General features: G+C 34.5%; 1 protein-coding gene across 8 annotated transcripts in view; it reads right to left on the minus strand.

The window, feature by feature from the left end:
• LOC120422695 (CUGBP Elav-like family member 4) overlaps window positions 1-20,000 on the minus strand; it is a 948,890-nt gene that overhangs the window by 833,481 nt on the left and 95,409 nt on the right. For all 8 annotated transcript variants that reach the window (XM_052710106.1, XM_052710115.1, XM_052710113.1 and 5 more), the window contains exon 2: window positions 6,620-7,247. In XM_052710106.1, coding sequence (XP_052566066.1) covers window positions 6,620-6,650 — 31 coding nt within the window. In that variant the 5' untranslated portion in view covers window positions 6,651-7,247. The remainder of the gene's footprint in view (window positions 1-6,619; window positions 7,248-20,000) is intronic.

Genomic DNA, 20,000 nt, shown 5'->3' on the forward strand with positions numbered 1-20,000 from the left:
CGTTGCAACGCTCTGTTTTTGAAAACAGGGTTTTTCGTTGCGTTGCAACGTCACGAAATTATAGTTTCAAAATAAATCATAGTTTTTGTTAGGCTGAACAACTGTAGGTTAAGATTTGATTATAAGACATTAATAGACAGTACAAGGACATGTGAATTGATTGGCCTGCCCATGTTAGACCCCCCCCCCCCCCTCCCTCTATTCTGCTTTCACCGTTGCAGTTCGATTTACGAAGTTTTCCAAAGGGTTTTCAAAATATATTTTTTTGTATTATTCCATTATCACGAAGGAAACCCCCACCCCCCTCTCCCGTCCTCTATCCATGTAACGTGACGTCCATGCATTACATAACGGCGTAATATCAAGGGGGAGGAAGGAGGGTTCGAGGATTTATACAAAAAAAAGTGTATCGGAAATGTATTTCCAGGGGGTGGAAGGGGTCTAAAAATATAAATGTTTTGTTACGTAATGCACGAACGCTCCCTTAATATTTTAATGGTTTTGGGAAACTTACAAAACACGTGGAAGTTTTAGAAGGGAGGTGAGGAGCTTCAAGTTTTCAGGAGGGCTTATTTTGAATTTATAAATAAAGGGCCCATAACGTTTGTTGATGGCCCCTATCTGTACTTTTTAATCAATTGAATTTTATTACGGGATCTTCTATTTCCACAGCCGGCTGTCTAATATTGGATCCTAAACAAATATGCGCGTCGGGATAAAATTATGAAAAAAAACTAACTAAATGTAAATAGTCTCAACAGCAGCATCTTATTGTTGGCTTGAGAATATTTTTTTAATCTGCTAAAATCTGCTAAATTCCGCGAATTCGCTAAACGGGAATTGTCTCAACAGCAGCATCCGATTGCTTGCCTTGAGAATAATAGCCTATCCATTAATCTAATTTATGCCACTGGTCGTATCGCTTGCTTAGGGCGACTCCCAGACCTTTACCTTCCACAACTACCAACTCCACGCGACACTTACGCAGCCCTGTTGTTTAAATTCAATTAAATTTGGTCAAACGGTCAATTTGATTGAGTTCCACAATAGGGTTGGGAAAAAGAGCCTGCGGTTTCGCTACCTTTTTCTAAGTAAGTCAAGCATCAACATTTCCCGTGCTCCTAATCCTTATTCCTGTCCCGGTGTATGGTGGAGATGGGAGCGGCCGGCAATGGATGGCTTTCATGGTGCTGCCTGTCTTGTTCGGGTAGAATTGGTTTAAATTCCCTTTAATCAATTTCTATGCAACCTGAGCTGGACAATCATCACACATACATGACGAAATCCAGTCTGCAACCCGCTAAGATCACCATCTCCATGCGAATGTGAATGCGAATGCGAATAACGTTTGTTGATGGCCCCTAAGGGGTGATCTGCAAACAACGTAACTTATTTTGTTGACTTTTGTGCTTTTTGATTTAAATTTGAGGAAATGGGGTGATCTGCAAACAACGTAACTTATTTTGTTGACTTTTGTGCTTTTTGATTTAAATTTGAGGAAATAATAAAACTGTTTACCTGCGCAACATAACATTTTTAATTGCGAACAACTAAACGTTGCATACAACTTATTTAGGCAAGGGTTCGTCCAACAACAGAGTGACAAAAGTTTGTAAAAAAAAAAACAATCGAATCACGTGATTTTCATTGTTAAGTGAATTTCACTGTAATTTGGCCTACTTAAGGGTGTGGGATAAAAAAAATCGTTGCGTTGTATTAGAATGAACCCTCACGTAAATCAGTTAATCATAAAGGGGCCATTCAGTAACCACGTGATTACTTTTTTGAAAGTTTTAGATTTTTTCCCCCTTTTGAACATCGGTATATTTTGATTTGTTCAACAAGTTTCATAAAATACTACTTTTTTCGAGTTGCATACAAACTTAAGTGACGGAATTTGTGAATGACCCATGTACAATTCTTTTGTAAATATGCTCGGAAACATTATATAAAAAATATATAATATTTAGTATCCTTTTATCTTCAACAACCAACTACGCATTCACCTTTTTTACCATGTGGCCAATATGATTTAAAATTTCGTGACGTTGCAACGCAAACTTAAACCTGTTGTAACTTTGGATCTAGACAACCAATTAAGTCGCTCTAGATTGCATTTGAAAGCTCTTTCCAAGTACAAAGAGCATCCGAAATATCAAAATGATTGAATGTTTAGTTTTTTGTTGACATAAACAAATGTCCCTTTTTCGTGACGTTGCAACGCAATAAAATGGTAAACTTACACTAGTTTGAAAAAATACTTAACTTAAGATAAACTGCAAACCCATGACATTTCCGTTTAGTACAACTAAAAACCTACAAAATGCAATCAAAAGAATATTTTTTGGATTTTATTTCGCTGAAAACCAGGAGTTTTTAGAATTTTTTTTTAAAACGATGATTTTATCACGAATTGATGCATAACCTAACCAACTTGTACAAAATGATATTCAAATGATCAATTAATGAAAACCATGATTTTTGAAGCTTCAAGTAGTCTAGAATCGAGGAAAAATATCCAAATAGCTCATACACGCTTTTCAAAATTTCATCCTAAGGTGTACATTGCCGGAGAATGTGTCTAATAAATTTGGGAAACAATTCTATGGAATAATCTTAAGCAACCATGCGCACTCACGTTTATCCATGGAGGTAGCAAAAATAAGGGGGTGCGCATTGTTGCTTATATGAGGGAACGCCTGGTTGTTCAACATGATTCCATAGGTTTAATACCCAAATTTACAATTTTATTTATTTGCAGAGAAATCACTAAAATTCTATTCTTTTGATTGAAGCGTGTTCAGGGAGCCCAAATCTCTCATACCTAAACGAAATTGAAGCGTTTACTGACTTCAACTTCAAAAATGTCGGGTTGTGATTTAATCTTGCCTGCAATTTAAAAAGGGACACTAGATGTTTGTTATTTATAAGTTGAATGAAATATTACCTGTTTTTTAATCCTGCATTTAACTCTTTTAAAATTTAACATGTTAATCACAAGGTTTCCAGAAGTGTTTATAACTTGCCAGTCTGCCAATTAATTACTCAAATCACTGGTCCAAATAAATTAATTACATTCATTACTTTATTACTTTACAATATGATGAAAAAAATATAATTAAATATTAAATAGATTTAAGTATTTATTTCAACGGTTCTAATCTTGAATATTTATTAATAGCTCTTTCAAAAATAAATTTAGGGAAATAAAATAAAAACACTCAATATAAAGCAAAGTACTAACAGTATTGTTTTGTTCAAAGTCTTAAATTATGCTTTTTTATTTATTTTTCTTGGGGCAATCTGGATATTGTGTTTTTTTTTGTATAATTTTTATTGCAAATAGCAGAATATTTCACAATAGCTTCATGTTTACACATTGAAAATTTTCTCCCACTAGAGGGTGCTGAAACTTGGTAAGTCGAATGCCATTGAAATATTGTTGTTCAAAGTTGTTTGAAAAAAGGCCCCCAGATAAACTTTGAAAAAGATAACTCAAGACAGGGTTGCCAAATCATCAATGTTGTGGACTCGTTGGAAAGGGTTTTTGATTACCTAACCAACGATGTGTCGGATGATGAATCCAAACATCGTTTACATACATTTAAGTGAGATCCGGTTTCAACAAAGTACATAAATATCACTTAAGTGGTCATAACTCGAGACAGGGTTGCCAGATCTTCAATCTTTAGACTCGTTGGAAAGGTCTCTCGATTACCTAACCAACGATGGGTCGGATGATGGATCCGGACATCGTTCACATACATATAAATGAGATCCGGATATATGTGAAAACACATTTTTATACATAACTTTTGAACTAGTTATCGAAACTTCAAACAATTCAATAGCGATGTATGGGACTATGAACCAAGTCGAATGCAACCGGTTTGATCAAAAATCGATCCAGCCAGTGCTGAGAAAACTCAGTGAGAATTTTGGTCACATACATACATACACACACACATACACACACACAGACATTTGTTCAGTTTTCGATTCTGAGTCGATATGTATACATGAAGGTGGGTCTTTGAGCATTTAATAAAAAGTTCATGTTTAGAGCAGGATTATAGCCCTACCTCAGTGAGGAAGGCAAAAAATCAACTCTAATGTAGTTCTTGAAAAAAAAAAAACACATTTCTCGACTCTTTTAATTGAGCCCTATAAACATATGAAAGACAATAGCTTATAGGTCGTTTAAAGAAAAAATTCTGGATTTTTACAATTATTTAATAAAAATAAATAGATTTTGGATTCTTGAAACAATTTTCACTGGGTAATATATCATGGCATTGCCTTTTGTTGTTAATCAGCTTCGCTAAACAACATGTTGAAAATAAATTTAAGGAAAGTTTCAGGAGAGAACTGTGGTGAATAAGGCCTTCTACATACAGAACCAGTCTTTTTCAATCTATGTGTGACACTCTTATTTGAAATGAAAAAGAAATAATGTTCTAATAGATTATATAAAAAAAATCAAAAAGTTTCGTTGAAGAAGTACCATACAAAAAAAATTATATTAATTACTCAAAATAACTTTAATTACCAAATAATAACTTTAAATTACTCTTATAACCATGAATTACAAAGTAATTCATATTCATTACTAAGTAATTAATATTCATTAATTAACCTAATTACCAGCTTAAAATCAAAGTAATTATTAATTACATGCCAGTCTGAGGCCTTGCTAGAAACCCTTGGTTAATCAAAAAGTTATGTGAAATTAGCAGAAAATTATAAATCTAGAAAAATGTGTCAAAATCTGGAACTTACTATGGGTAATATTTGTTCTCGTGAACGCTAGAAATCTAGCATTTCCAGATTTATTTGGCAACCTGGCAACCCTGGTTCTTTGTAGTGGTTTGTATTATGCATCAACAACAATACATTCAAAAAAAAAAATTGCTGGCTCATTTTCGAGCCATTTTATTCCTTTTCTTTTTAAATAAACAATGATATTTTTGAAAATGTCTTAAAAATCAAAAGAAAATGAAGCAGCTTACTTTTCTCTAGCGAAATAGTAGTTTTTTTATACAAAGGCTGAAAAGTTTTATTTTCCATTATAGGGGAAATATACCCATTTTAATCACACTAAGCCGTTCGACCAATTCTCATCACTTTTGCAGTTTCTGCTATTAATTCAACATTTTCAGATGTTTCAACAATGGAGAGTTGCTTGCTCACTTTTATTTGAGCTATTTATTACTTTGGAACAGTCAAAAACACTTTATATAAGCTGTAATTCATAATCAAAGTGCTGATAGGCCGATAATAGAAATAGGCTGAGAAAGGGTATAGTTCCCCTAGTTTTGACTCGAACAGTTATTTGACTAAACACGCGTTTGACTGAAAATTTCACTCAAAGGGTGTTTTTTTGAATGGTAAAGTAATGTTGAATGCAACTCGTTGCAAAACTTGATTTTTTTTTTCAGCACTCATTGCATTTATCCAAACTCGGTGGATAACTGAACGATTCGTGCCAAAAAATCTTCTTTTTGCAAAATGTTGCATGAACTACTATTTCAGAATTTGAATATCATACTCAGTATAACTATAAAAATTAAAAAGTCCTTTAAAAAAACAGATTGATAAAAAAATACAATGCACAGGAAAGTGACAAGAAACAATTAAATTTTTAGAAAATCTTAAGAGATAGCCCCTGTGCGTTTCTTTGGGCAACTGTACCAATTTTGAATCACATTGGTTAAGGCTTACGGTCGAAAATTTGCAAAAAATGTATGGGGTAAGGCAAAAAATTCAAATATCCATCAAAAAGTAGTGTAAAATGTGTCCAATCATTGTCAATTGGAAGATTCATACGTAAAATTTTATGAAAAACTACTTTGTCGAAGATCGCAAAACGATCCGAGTTGTCTCTAATGAGTTATTAACGATTTAAAGATGACGTTTTTCTATGAAAAGTTTTTTTTTGTCAACTTTAACGTTCTTTGACAACCCTTTAACCTTAAACGATTTCACTCATAATTGGCAATGTTACTTATTTTCGCTTAAGAAATCTAGTCGTTTTTTATTGTCACCCTAATGCACAGTTCAGTTGAAATCCTGACCTGACCTGTTCAAAACCTGCCTTCATTCCAACCAATTTGCTCATCGTTCCGGGCCACACCGCAACATTTTCCAAGAACCTGAGCTCTCCCCCTCTACATCACGTTCACAAGCTTTATTCGGCCAGACAACTAAATTATTTCCAGCAAAATCATGCCCGACAATCATTCACGGGTCGCGGTCTTTTGTACCTGCTGGTTTGGGTGAGTTTAGTGACCATCAACGAACCTTCCTCTCAACAACAACAGCAAAAAAAAAGAATGGTTCGCGCTCCAATGAGCCAAACCTTGGTGAACTAGAAGAGGACCTCCGCGGAGGTACTCCACGTGAAAAGCATCATTCTTACACTTACACAACGATAAAAATGCACACCCACATTTACAGAGAAACACCCACACACACAGAGACAGAGAGAGAGATACACAGTGAGAACATGGTGAAGACACGAGAGTAACACAAACAACAACAGTTAAGCACAGAACTTAAGAAAAAGTAAGATGGGAAAAGGGAAAATAGGTAGAAGTTTTTTGGAAAAGTGGCTACTTACTTGTTATATGTTCGTTATGAAAGGCCAACATTTGGTCGAGTTCAGCAATATCGACGAAGCTCCTCGTGGTTTTTCCTGCTGCTTCCAGCTTTTACTACGTCTTTTTCTTCTTCTTCTGCTACTTCTCCAGTCGTCGACCAAAGAAAGCACTTTTCACGAACGATTCGCGCGCGACCGGTGAAAAAAGGGTTTCCTGCTTGCCGGTTTTTCCTTCTTGTTGTTGTTGGTTATTTGCGAGTAGAATTTCTTCACAACACTCACTTTAACATTTTTAACATCTACACACACACACAGACCCGCAAATGGGACACAAACGCAGACACAGGCACACAGGGTGGTGAAACTTTTATTTTTCCTTGCTTGCCTTCCTCACTTCTTTACTTTTCCTCCCTTTCTCACTTTTCCGGAATGAGCGCCGTTTTTGCTTGTTTCAAATTTTCTGATAGTATTTACTGGCTACGATTATGCTTCCTGCTTTTACTGTGTTTCTTTTTGTTTTGTTTTCACCACTGCCACCGATGGTGCCCTGGACTTTTGGTGGAAGCTTTTTTGTGGAAAACTGCGCCTCAATGGTTCTCGTCCAGAGCGTCAAAAAGGAAGAAGTAACGGGAGGGGAAGGAGAACTCACCTGAAAGAAAAGAAAGAAGAGAAAAAAGAAGTCGAATAATGGTATATTTACCGTGGAGAGTAATTGAAAGATAAAGAACAATTTTTAAAGTCAAGCAGCAGAGGAGTTGCAGCACGCGAGTGGAGTTGCTAATTTTAGCAACTCAGAAAGGGAGTGTTTTGTTTTTTTTTGTGAGTAAATGATGGGAGGTTTGTTTGTCTGCCTGTTTTTAAAGGGTTGATGGTGATGTCGAAAGAAAGAAACTGTTGAGTTACAAAGCGCTCAGCCATGCAAGTTTCATGCAACAGATTAAATTCTGCAATTATTCGAAAAAGCCGTTTTTCAAAGTTATTTGTTCAAAATATTTAAAGATAATGTTTGATTATATAAGGTTGGTCTTGATAGGAGCGACAATTAAAAAAACAACATCAGGGATATCTCCTGATTCGTTTCTTTAGGCAAAAATTAGAAACTGTGAAAATTTTGAGTTAAATCAGTGAGGGTTTAAGAGTCGCTATGGATCGTTTAAGTTGTTGAGAAAAATCTTGTCATACAATAACGTCTTCTTTTGATCGCTTATTACTCGTCTGCGTTATCTCAGATCTTTTTGTGGTCTCCAACAAAGGTGTTAATCAAATTTTTTTACCTGAGAGTCTCACACTTGATCCGACACTTTTAATGCCACCTTTTGATGATATTTTCATAATTTTGCTTTTCGGCATACTTTTTTTTCGCTAATTTTCCCTATACAAACTTCAACGACCAATAGCGCGATTCGAGGTTATCTCTTAAGATTTTCCAAATTTTTCAATTATTCTTCGCCCTAGTCTTGATTAAAAAAAAAAGCTGTTAGCTGTTAGCTAAAAATACACAAAAAAACTAAATTTATATATTATTCAGTTTATACTGTGTTTACTTTAAATTGAAATTGTTTTTATTGAAGAACTAGATTAAAATTGTTTAAGCAAAAAATAATGTTTTTTCAGAACAACTTTTCAGTGATAGAATTTTATTTTAAACTTAATCAACTTTATAAAAAAACGACTTTATTGAAAACAAAGAGCGCTGCAAATATTTCTAAAATGCTAGATTTTTTAAATTTTGTGTGTGTTTAATACAACTCTAAAAGTGTTTTTTTCTTTAAAGGAGATTTGAATCCAATTTGCATTTCAACAAATGTATCATGCCTCATTGATTTAGTTTATATTTTGTTGTGTTAAGGAAATTAAGCTTTAAAAAACTAGCAATGACCAATGAAATTTTTATGTTTTTTTTAATTTATTTTTGTTTTTCTTTCTTAAAATTGAGATATATGAATCTTATTTGCAACACTAGTTTGTTTTTAAGTTTGCTTCAAAATGACCCATTAAAAATAATAACATGAAAAAAAAACGTTTACTTTTTCAATGTTTATCAAACAATAGTTCCGGCCCGCCATTGCTTCAGTAAAATTTGATCTGGCCCGCAGGGCCAAAAGTTTGGGCACCCCTGTTTTCAACCTTTGCAAGGAAATATCTCAGCAACTAAGGGCCGTATCAACAAAGTTCAAAAAATCAAAGTATAGAGAATTTTCTCAGCTTAAAAAAAATGTTTTCAAAAGTGGCCATACATGTGCACTAGGGTGCCCAGTATATTGGACTTTTCCTCAAAACCTCGCTCCACAAGCTGAATATTGTTCCTTTGGCTTTTTTAAGGAATCTGGGCCAAATATGAGCAAAATCGGTCAACATTTACCCATTGATACTCGAAGGTGAAGTTTGTATGGGAAAAATCGAAAAAATGTATGGAAAACCCAATTTTCTTACAGTTTGGTCTGGACGGTGCGCTACTTCCATCCAAATATTTCCAAACGTGAGATTTTTATTGAAAATTTAATGCTTTACAACTTTGTAGAACACGCCAAAGCTGTGAAACTTGATCCTGAAAAGTTATTAGCGATTTAAAAAAGTCAATTTTGTATGAAAAACATTTTTTTCACCAAATTTAGGCTCGGGTATCAATGGGTTAATCTCAACAAATTTCGCTCAAAATTTGCTCAGATGCTTAAAAGAACCCAAAAAACAAATTTTTGCTTGTGGAGCAGGGGGTCATTTTTCCTGGGCACGTGCACTAATTTTATAAAATGAAAAACTGCGACTATTTTAAAAGAAGTTACCTTAAAAAGGGAAAATGGAAAAATGAAAAGGGTGCCTCTTATCAAAATTTCACTTAAATACTTTTTGATTGCAAATTTGATTTTACACCGAAAAATGAAGCTGAAAAATTTTTGCGACCGATATTTCGATTTTTTGAAAAAATCAGTATTGATTCAAAAATTCATAACTCGGTCAAAGATTTTTTGCACAACCTGGAAATTTCTGAAAAGTTAACATTTGATGTCCTCTAAAACATATCAAAAAAATAAAAAAAAAAACAATAAAAATAGTGATTTTTTGCACATCAAGTTTTAGTGTCAAAAAGTTAAATAAATTTGTATATGGACAGCTGCCAAATTTGAATGGAATATTATATGGAAAAACTAATGATTCAGTCGGATTAAAAAATGCAAAATTTTTTTTTTTTTTAAAAAGACTGATTTCGTAGAGAATTGCTTACATCTTTTGTATAAATTTTATACAGTAACTAGTTTTTGAAAAAAAAAAATCAAATATATTTGTCTATTTTTGAAAATATTTTTTCCAAAGAGTAGAGCAAATTTGAAACTATTTCGTAATTATCATAAGAATTTAGAGAAATATCTATGTTAAATTAGTTGAATCTGCAAATAAGGCCGTTGCAAATGTTTTTCAAAGTTAATGTCGCCCTACCCCCCCCCCCTACCCCCTTCAAAGTTGGCCTAAATAATCAGGGTGCAAAATTTTTTTTTCGAAAAACTTCAAAATTTTAATGAAAATTAAAGTTTAATCAACTGAAAACCAGTTAAAATGCATTTTCCCACGATTATAATCATATTATGCATGTTTGAACTCCTTTAAAAACATTATAAATTTTCATGAAATATTATATAATAAATGTACATATATATGTATATAGAAATGTACTACTTTTTCGAAAAATCTGCCCCGGCAAAAAAGATATGCGTCGCGCCTTGCGACGTCCTGGACGCCATTTGATTTTGCTGGGGCCGATTTTTTTTTTAATGGCAAACTTTGGAGGTCTGTACCGAGATCCAGGGAGCTCCAAATTTCAATGTTATATATACCAAAAGATGCGCAAGGATCTGGCCTACACGCCAATGATGTTGAAAATAAACGCTTCAGTGGCCAAAATGCCTCAAAAAGTTACATTTTTGAAAAAATCCTTTTTTACGGGTTAAATCCCATTTAAAATTGAAGGGCGGAGCGCCAGCTCCTGTTACGTCCAATCAAGCTCATATTTTGGATTTGGGCTTAGTATGCCCACCGGAACAAACCCTTGAATGCCCGCCAAAAAGTCATTTTTGTTACATCTTAATCAACATAAATTTGTGTAAAACATGAAAAAATTTCCATACTTTCCAACAACATGTATGACGTGCCACAAGTGTGCACGAACATTTTGATGATAAATTGATCTATGTCACAAATGTGTCTTGCGATTTCTGGGAAACGGAAGCGAGTTCCCTTAACATCGGGTTAAATCATCTTGAAGTGTTTGTTAAGTATACCAAAACGTCATCATTTACTCATTTTCGAACAAAATGGTCTGTGTCACAAGATAGCACACAGCAGAAGAGCTGCCAAAATGCAGGATTTGTTGTATGAACGAGATTTTTCAGCTAAGTCATCTTAAGATATCCCCTACACAACCAACCAACATCCCCTACACAACTAACAGAATTTAATTTCCTTGAGAAGAACCTGAGAAATTGTCAAACCCGTAAAAAAATCGTTTTTGATCCAATCTCACCCCAAGACCCTATATAACCCCCCCTCCCCCTATACCCCCGCCCCCCCCCCACTGACGGTAATTTAGTATTTTTGGAATACAAATCTAAACGGTGAAATTTTCTGTTCCAAATTCAATTTTACAATACCAAAAAATAAATATCAAATAACATGTGACATATCTATGTGTAACTGGCTTTTTTACAAATTGAATTGAATATTTCTCTTTTTTTTTTTAATAAATAAGACAAAATGAAAACAAGAACGTATTCGTTTCAATTCAACCTTTCTTGTTTCCAAAAACAAAGGAAGGTAAAAGTCTCCATTCTTTCCAAACAATAACACGACAAACAAGCAAAAGTACGACAAAAGAAAAAAAGCACAGCCATCAATCACGGAAAGCTCAAAATTGTTCGATGCAATCAGCAGCACCGCGAGTGGCACCACCCACCGGTTGTAATTTATAGCTTTGGCCGAATGTTCTTTACAGGTTATAAATAATCTTTAATTCAACGCACCTCTACAATCGCAAGCAAGCAGTGACGACGATAAATCAAATATCGCACACAAAGAACAAATGAAGAACAACAACAACAACAACAACAACAACAACAACAAAAAGTCACGCACTCTAATAAACATTTCAACAAGCACAAACATACATCAAACTAGCAATATAGCTACTATGGTACAAAAGGTAAGAATAAAACAAAGTTATGTGAAACCACCCTCTTTTTTGCATTTTCCTCTCCCGAAAAACGGTCAAACCCTATCTCGAGGTGCGTTCGACGACATTTGCAAGCAATCCTTCAAACACACACACATGCATTCACGCGTACGAATCAGATTCAACTCGTTTTGTTTTGCCTTCGGGGCATTGTTGTGAGCTCGAATGTGGGTAGATTGGTTCGTGAATGGTACGGGAAACTCGAGGATAGCTTTGGCCCTCGGAAAGAAAACCAGTATGAATGCGGAATGTACGCGAATAAATGACTCCATCAAAATTAAACGGCGTAGGAGTATACAAAAAGTAAGAGTTTGATTCAAAGTTCATATATTCCAAAGTCATTAAAAAACTACAAATAAAACATAAAACAATGGTGGCTAAAAACGATTTATAAGGACATTTTCAAATCTAGATAAAATCAGTTTAACAAAAAAAATTCTCCGAGTTATTTTCTGCAAAGCAAAACAAAATGTACTAATAGAAAATAGATAGTATTTTCAGGTGCTACCAAGAGCACGGTCAAAATTAACCCTTTTAGGGATATTAAAATTTCAAAATGGCTTTATTTTTTCGTTGTATTTTAGCTCTAACTTTCGTTTGAAAACACAAATGTTCATTCTTTAGAACAAATTTGTTTATTTTGATTAGCTTTACAAATGTCTTGAAGACACCAACTCTCTACGACGTTGGTCTGAACAGATAAATCTAAAAACTATTTTTTTCATAATCACCTTTACCATACCAAAAATGCCTCAATTGACCGTGATCATTTGTCTCGAAGACACCAAAGCTCTTATTCCTAACGTGAAGCCACTATGAAATTTGCTCACGCTATACTGCGGTTTTTGTCTACTCTACAACTTTGTAGAACATTGTTACACTCTAAAAAATAAGCCTGTTAAGGGAAAAAAACACAAAATTCTAAAATGAAATATTTTCTTCTAAATATAAAAATTACCCTTCTGGGTTAATGCAGATTCGAAAACAAAATTAAATTATCCTTAAAATGGAGTATTCAAAAAAAAATTAGGTTGAGTAACGGAAAATGGCAGAGTATCTAAAACTTTGTTTGTGTTTTTGCCTTCCTCACCTCACTGAGGCAAGGCTATACAATCACTCGAAATATGAACTTCTTAAATACGACTCCTAGATATACCTTCACGTATACCTATCGACTCAGAATCAAATTCTGAACAAATGTCTGTGGGATGTGTGTAGACATGATTTTTTTCCACACGATTATCTTAGAACTGGCTGTACCGATTTTGGCCGGATCCGCCTTATTCTGTTCGTTATGGGGTCCCCTAAGACCCTATTAAATTTTATTCTGTTTAGTGAAGTACTTTTAATGTTATGCCAAGAAAAAGTTGTTTTGTAGCTACAAAAAAGGGTGATTTTTGCATAACCTCAAAGGCCGGGTCTTTTTGCTTTTTTGTCTTTTTGACCACGCGGGGGATTGGCAGCCACACCTCCTTGCATGCGTATCGCCCGGTTGCCACATCGCTTAAGCAGTGTCTGCGTCTCTTCTGGAAAAAATCTGTAATAATTATGTTGCTGCATCATTTTGTCTCGACAAAGATTTACACGAACTTTTTACTGAAATATATAACTCATGAGACTTTTCCCCCTTATTTTGAAGAGTTGGTAAAAAAAAAAGAATTGAAAATTGCTGTTCAAGTAAAATCAACAATTTAAAAAAAAAACAAATAAAAAAAAATTTAAAAAAATTAAATTAATTTGTAAATACCACCTAAAATACAACATGAATGCGAGGAAGGCACCAACCACCTTAAGGTGGATTAAGTAACGTTTTTTCGATGAAAAATACGTTTTCTTGAAATTTTGAGTACGCCATCAAATTGGGTGTCTAATTTTACATAAAAGTCCCTTTGACACCTAATTTCTATCTCATCACCGTTTCAGGCTGCAAATTATTGAAAAACACCTCTTTTTCGCATGGTCAAAAATGGAAGAGGTCGTACCGCCCCACCGTCACGAGATATCAAAAACGGTCCTCAGATTCGTGATCAGGGACAAAAGTTACTTCTTAGGACGAAGTTTCACGCAAATAAAAGAGGTTCGTGTGAGTTGGAAGAGAATTACCCAAAAATATTTTTATATTTGTTATTTGGAGTTTCCCTTTCGAGTAAAATTGTAAACATCTGTCAATTTGACAGGATTTGTTCTACATGTTGGCATGATGATTGCTGCAAAGCGATGTAATCACAAAGTGATGGCGTTGATTTGCAGCACTACTGCAAATGAATAATGAGTTTATCTCGCCAAGACTACGCTATGCCTCTCCGATTAACAAGTTATCGCACGGCGTGTTTTCTAAAACAAAAATTTCAAGAAAAAATAGTCATCATTACTGTCAAATGTGTCTTATAGGAAATTTTCTCAGCTTTTCAATGCTTCCAAGAGCGAAATGTTTCATCGGGAAATTTCTGAGATATCTATTTTTTAGGTTTTTTTTCTAAATTCCTGTATTATTTATTGTAAACTTTGTAATAACTAATCTGGAAACTTATCAAATGATGTATTTCATGTGTGATTTACTCATCAAAATGTGCAAAATAAGGCAAGTAACAACTTTGGAGGAGGTTGCAAATCGCTAAATATTTTTAAAATTAAGTTTAACCGAGTTTTTGAATATATGAGATTTATTCAGAAATGAAAATCATAAAACCGTATTAAAAAATATTTTTTTACAGTAATTAAAAGATAATAACATAATTTTTGTTTACGAATATCACGTTTATGCTCGGATTTAGCTTGAATTAAGCTGATAATTTTTTTTTGTTGCAAGTTTGAGATTAGTTAGGATATCACTAGATTTTTATGAAAAAAAATCATATTTCCTTAACCAAACATTAATCAATTTCATGGATACAAAACATGTTATATACTCAAAATTGAACTATAAATTACTGTTTCGAGCTTCAGGAGAAAAACTTTTCATGAGTATGAAATGATTTTTCTAATATTTATTTTGTATGAAATGATCAAGGAATCAGCAATATTATAGAAGTCTTATCTTATCTTTTTAAAACGTTTTAAAAATACTTTGATTTTTGTTGGAATGGAAGCCTCTGTTCGATTTTTTCTATTGAATAATATTTTATTTTTGTTTAAACCAAAAAAAATATGTGGCAGTTTTTTCAACATTCAGAGTTTAAACACACAAATTTTACTTCTACATTTAAATGCATTTTCAACAGTGAAACTTTTTTTTAATGCACATGAGAATATGACTTTTGAACCTTGCAACAGTAATTGGTAGTACATTTTTGATTTTAAATGATCTTTTGGATCCATGTTCTTGGTTCATGTATGCTTTAAGAAGTATCATGTTTATTCATAAAAATCCATTAATAAACTTAACAATCTCAAACCTACAAAAAAAAATCGATTGTATCAGTTCAATAAGAGCAGACACGTGATACTTGTACACAAAAATTGTGTAATTATCTTTTAATTCCTGTAAATAATATTTTTAAGAAGGATTAATGATTTTGATTTTTGAATAAATCCCATATATTCAAAAACTCGGTTAAAATTAATTTTAAAAATGTTTAGCGATTTGCAACCTTCTCCAAAGTTGTTTCTTGCCTTATTTAGCACATTTTGAAGAGTAAATGCCACATGAAAAACATAATTTGACAAGTTTCCAGAATAGTTATTATAATGTTTACAATAAATAATAAAGGAATTTAGAACAAAAAACTTAAAAAATAGTTATCTCAGAAATTTCCCGATGAAACATTTCGCTCTTAGAAGCATTGGAAAGCTGAGAAAATTTCCTATAAGACACATTTGACAGTAATGATGACTATTTTTTCTCCTTAAGGTTGCCCAGAAAACACGCCGTGTATCGCAGATCAGAGGTAAAGGGTAAGGTTTTCATCCAAAAGGGCTCGAGTTAGGATCTCGAAAAAAAATCCAATGGAACAAATCGGGATTCAAAAACAAGATCATGCAGCAATATGGTAAGAATCACTTTTAAATAATTTTATCAAAAAGCTATATAGAATAAATAAAGCAATCTACAGCAATTCTTCACGAAAATAGCATAATTCGATAAAAAGTTCTCCGATCGAGTCAAAATTTTCTGGGGGTTCCTGGGCCGAAATAATTAGACCCGTATTTTTTTGTTTGGCGATTAGGGTGATCTACACCATACTAGGGTGGTCAACAAAATTGGAATTTTCATAGATTTTCGCAAAAACCACTTTTTTCAAAAATCATGACTCCGCGTAATTTCAAAATTTTCGTTATTAAAAGACGCAACTTTTGGTACCCAAACATTTATGGGTCATCGCTTTAATTTCAATGTTATCGCAGTTTAAGCGAAAAAATATTTTCTTCCGTTTCCGTCATTTTTCCATTTCTGCGCGTGGCGCGTCGAAAAACCCAGTTTTTATTTTCAAAAAATCGTAGCTCGGAATATTGAAAACGTAACTTCACGATTTTTTGATATATTATGCAAAATTTCCCGAGGTTAAAATATTTTTATACATCGGCTCTTTGGTGCCGAGACCTCTAAAACAGTATGTTAAGTTTTAATTTGACCTTTTTAAATGTTAAGCTAGATATTTGAAACTAATAGCTTTTTTGCCTTCCTCACTGAGGAGGTAAGGCTATAATCCTGCTCTAAAATTGAACTTTTTATTTAAAGCTCGAAAACCCATTTTATGTAAAGCTCGAAAACCCATCAAACATCAAACATATCGACTCAGAATCGAAAACTGAACAAATGTCTGTGTATGTGTGTGTGTATGTGACCAATAATGTCACTCAGTTTGCTCAGCACTGGCTAAACCGATTTTGACCAAACCAGTCGCATTCGACTCGGTTTAAGGTCCCATATGGTGCTATTGAATTGATATATTTGATTTGAATATATTTGATAAGTAGTTCAAAAGTTATGTATAAAAATGTGTTTTCGCATATTTTCGGAAGTTGAATAAATGGCAGTAAACTGAACCAAACATCATCATGTTATACATCGTTAGTTAGGTAATTGACCTTTCCAACGAGTCCACAACATTGAAGATCTGGCAACCATGTCTCGAGTTATGGCCACTTAAGTGATATTTATGTCCTTTTTTGTAAACTATGTCCGTATCCATCATCCGACCCATCGTTGGTTAGGCAAAACCTTTCTAACGGGTCTACAACATACACGATCTGGTAACCATGTCTCGAGTTATGACCAATTAAGTGATATTTATGTACTTTTTGAAGCCGGATCTCACTTAAATGTATGTAAACAATGCCCGAATCCATCATCCGACCCATCGTTGGTAAGGTAATTGAAAGTCCAACGAGTCCACAACATTGAAGATCTGGCCACCCTGTCTCGAGCTATGACCACTTAAGTAATATTTATGGATAAAAAATAGCCGAAATATGTGTCCAAACTACTCATATTACCAATTGTTGATAAAACGTGAGGAAGGCATCAACCACATAGGTGGATTAAGTTAGTTTTTTCCTTAAAAGCCTACCTAATACCATTTCATTTGCATCCAAGACAGCTAAAATCGGTTGAAATGGCGTGAAATTATTTGTTTTTTATTTGGGGGTTTTGCGAAAATTTACGAAAATGGAAATTTTTCGGGCCACCCTTATGACCAAACAAAAAAAACAGCTCTTATTGTTTCGGTCAAGGAACTCCGAGAAAAATTTTCAGCCCGATTGGAGAACTTTTTCTCGAATCATGATGTTATCGTGGGGAGTGAAATGAATGTTTATAGTTATCGACTCTCTGGTTGTCAATATTAACGGAAAATCGCGGAAAAGAAGCATCAGAGCTAGATTCACACAGAAAGAAATGACAACAGCAGGGCATTTTTGCAAGAAATAAAATCCAAGGAACCGTTGAGCTAGAGAGGACTTCAACGTAAGAAGAGCCTCACTGAATGTAATTTGAGGGGACTAAAGAAACCATCTAGAAATGAAGCAACATAATTCTTGATCCTCACGAAGTTTTGCATTATTTAGTTATTATGAGTGAATAACGTGATTAATCATGAAGAGTAAAAAAATGCTTAATTCTCACATTAAATACGGAAAATGCAACTGAAATGATTGAATGGTTTGTTCTCGGATTAGTTTCTAAAGAAGCATATACAACGAGGTCAAAAGGCGAAAAGAACATCCCTAGTAACATTTTAGGTTTTAGGTAGGCCATAAAAGCCTATTTAGGCCGTATGAGGGTTTTCAGAACCATGATAAAACCTGTAAGTTTAAAAATGTTACTAGGGATCTATTCAGCATTCAAAAGAGTGCTTCACTGAACTTTTCAGTACTGTTTTATTATGTGATGATGAGTTGGTCACTTCATCACTAGAATTCCACTAAGGAAAAACCGTTTAAAATGTGAATTAAGTTTTAGACAGAATGCCCAAAACGACTTAGAACAACGAAAAAACAAAGCTTCCAGGTAAAAAAAAATCCCAATCTCACCCTAAAATCACCTTTCAAGCCATCTTTTGGTGCCCTCGACTGACCACCACCGGGCAAATCCCCGATGCAAACCGCCGTTGCTGCTGCTGGCACGAAAACACACAATGCCATTTTCATTACTGGCCACAACTCCGGGGCGATTTCAGCTGGAAACAAAAGAAAATTCGTCCTGCTGAACCCGGTGGTGTGTAATGGAACGTTGAGGCCGAGTTCTTTTTTTTTTTTTTCGTTCCGTGAAAATCGCGCTCCAAACCATTTCCATTGTTCGGAAGCTTTGTTTTTCCGAAGCTTTCCACTAATTTAGTCCAGGTCCGTTCTCGAGGGGGTCGCCGACGGTTTCAAGAATCCAATTTTCGGTGGTTTATGCCGAGTTTGGTTCACGGAGGAGAAAAAAATCGATGGGACAGCGATTTTTGCTCATTTCAAAGGCTATTACGAGTGTTCTTCGCCGTAACCGCCCCGCGTTGACTGATGATGATGGGAAGAGAAAGGAAAATCTGAGCAGACCAAAATGAGAGTAGTCTCGGGGAAAGAAAAACTCCGGCTCGTCAACCTCTGCGAGTGTGTGTGTGTCGTGTGACGTGAATGAACCGCCGCACGTGGAACGATTTCTATTCCCTTACAATATATATTGAGACAGAAATGGATGGAAATGGCTGTCATTTCCCATTTCCGCCTCCACCAACCGATTGCTGATCGTTATTGTTTTCTTCGTCACATTTTCTTGCTTGTGTTTTACTTTTTACGGCGTCGCGACGCACGATAAGCACGACAACCCGAAAGATGACAAGTTATGAAGACTACGAAGAGCCACAAAAGTGAGCACGAAACAGACGATGACGAATTTCACTGTGATTTTTCCGTCGATTGTTTCGCATTTTTACACGAATGAGGCGCAATTTGGCTGTGATTTTGCTGAGGAGAAAAATTGGGGGAGGATGAAGCGATGTATCTTTGGCATGTGACGTAAAAAGGCGCATAATTGGTTAGTTGAACCACTCAGGAGATTTTTTTGTAAGGTAATTGTTTATTGCTTTCTTTTGACCATCTGCTTATTCTTAAATGATTTCTGAGTTCTCTTTTATTTTTTTATGTTTCGTCTTATCTCTTGACCCTTTTAAGAATTCTAACTAATTTTGTGAAAATTCTAATTAGTAATATGGGCTCCAGATTACACATCTGGGTAAATCTATCGATATCCACCTCTATTATTTTTATTTAATCTTAGGCTTGTACACATTTTAATCATTTTTTTTTTTACATGTAAAATTAAATAAATTGAAAAAATAATCATGCTTTAAAGTAATGTTTGCCCCATAACGACTTCCCAAATGTGAATCCCTCGTCAATCCTATTTTATTGGTCCCAAACTGGCACCACAATGTTTCCCAATCCCGTATGCTACATGCACTCATAAAATCCACCGTCAGTCTGTGTGTGTGTGCAACATATAATAACATTCTGGAATTGATACTAATGAAAAAGAGCGCAAGCAGTCAGTGTGGAGGAAAACCTCGACACCGAGCATAACTTTTTAATATTTCGGAAATTCAGCCTGTTTTACGAGCTCGTAAAATTATTTTAGAATTTTCACTTTTCACCCCACCACCGCGCCATTCTCTTCCTTTGTTGACATTAACCAATGGCTTTGCAGTCAGCCGGTGTGTGGAAAAAGAAGGTGGGGGAGGTTGGAAAACATTTCCACAATGT

Source organism: Culex pipiens, chromosome 3 (assembly GCF_016801865.2).
Source record: "Culex pipiens pallens isolate TS chromosome 3, TS_CPP_V2, whole genome shotgun sequence".
Taxonomy (NCBI): domain Eukaryota; kingdom Metazoa; phylum Arthropoda; class Insecta; order Diptera; family Culicidae; genus Culex; species Culex pipiens.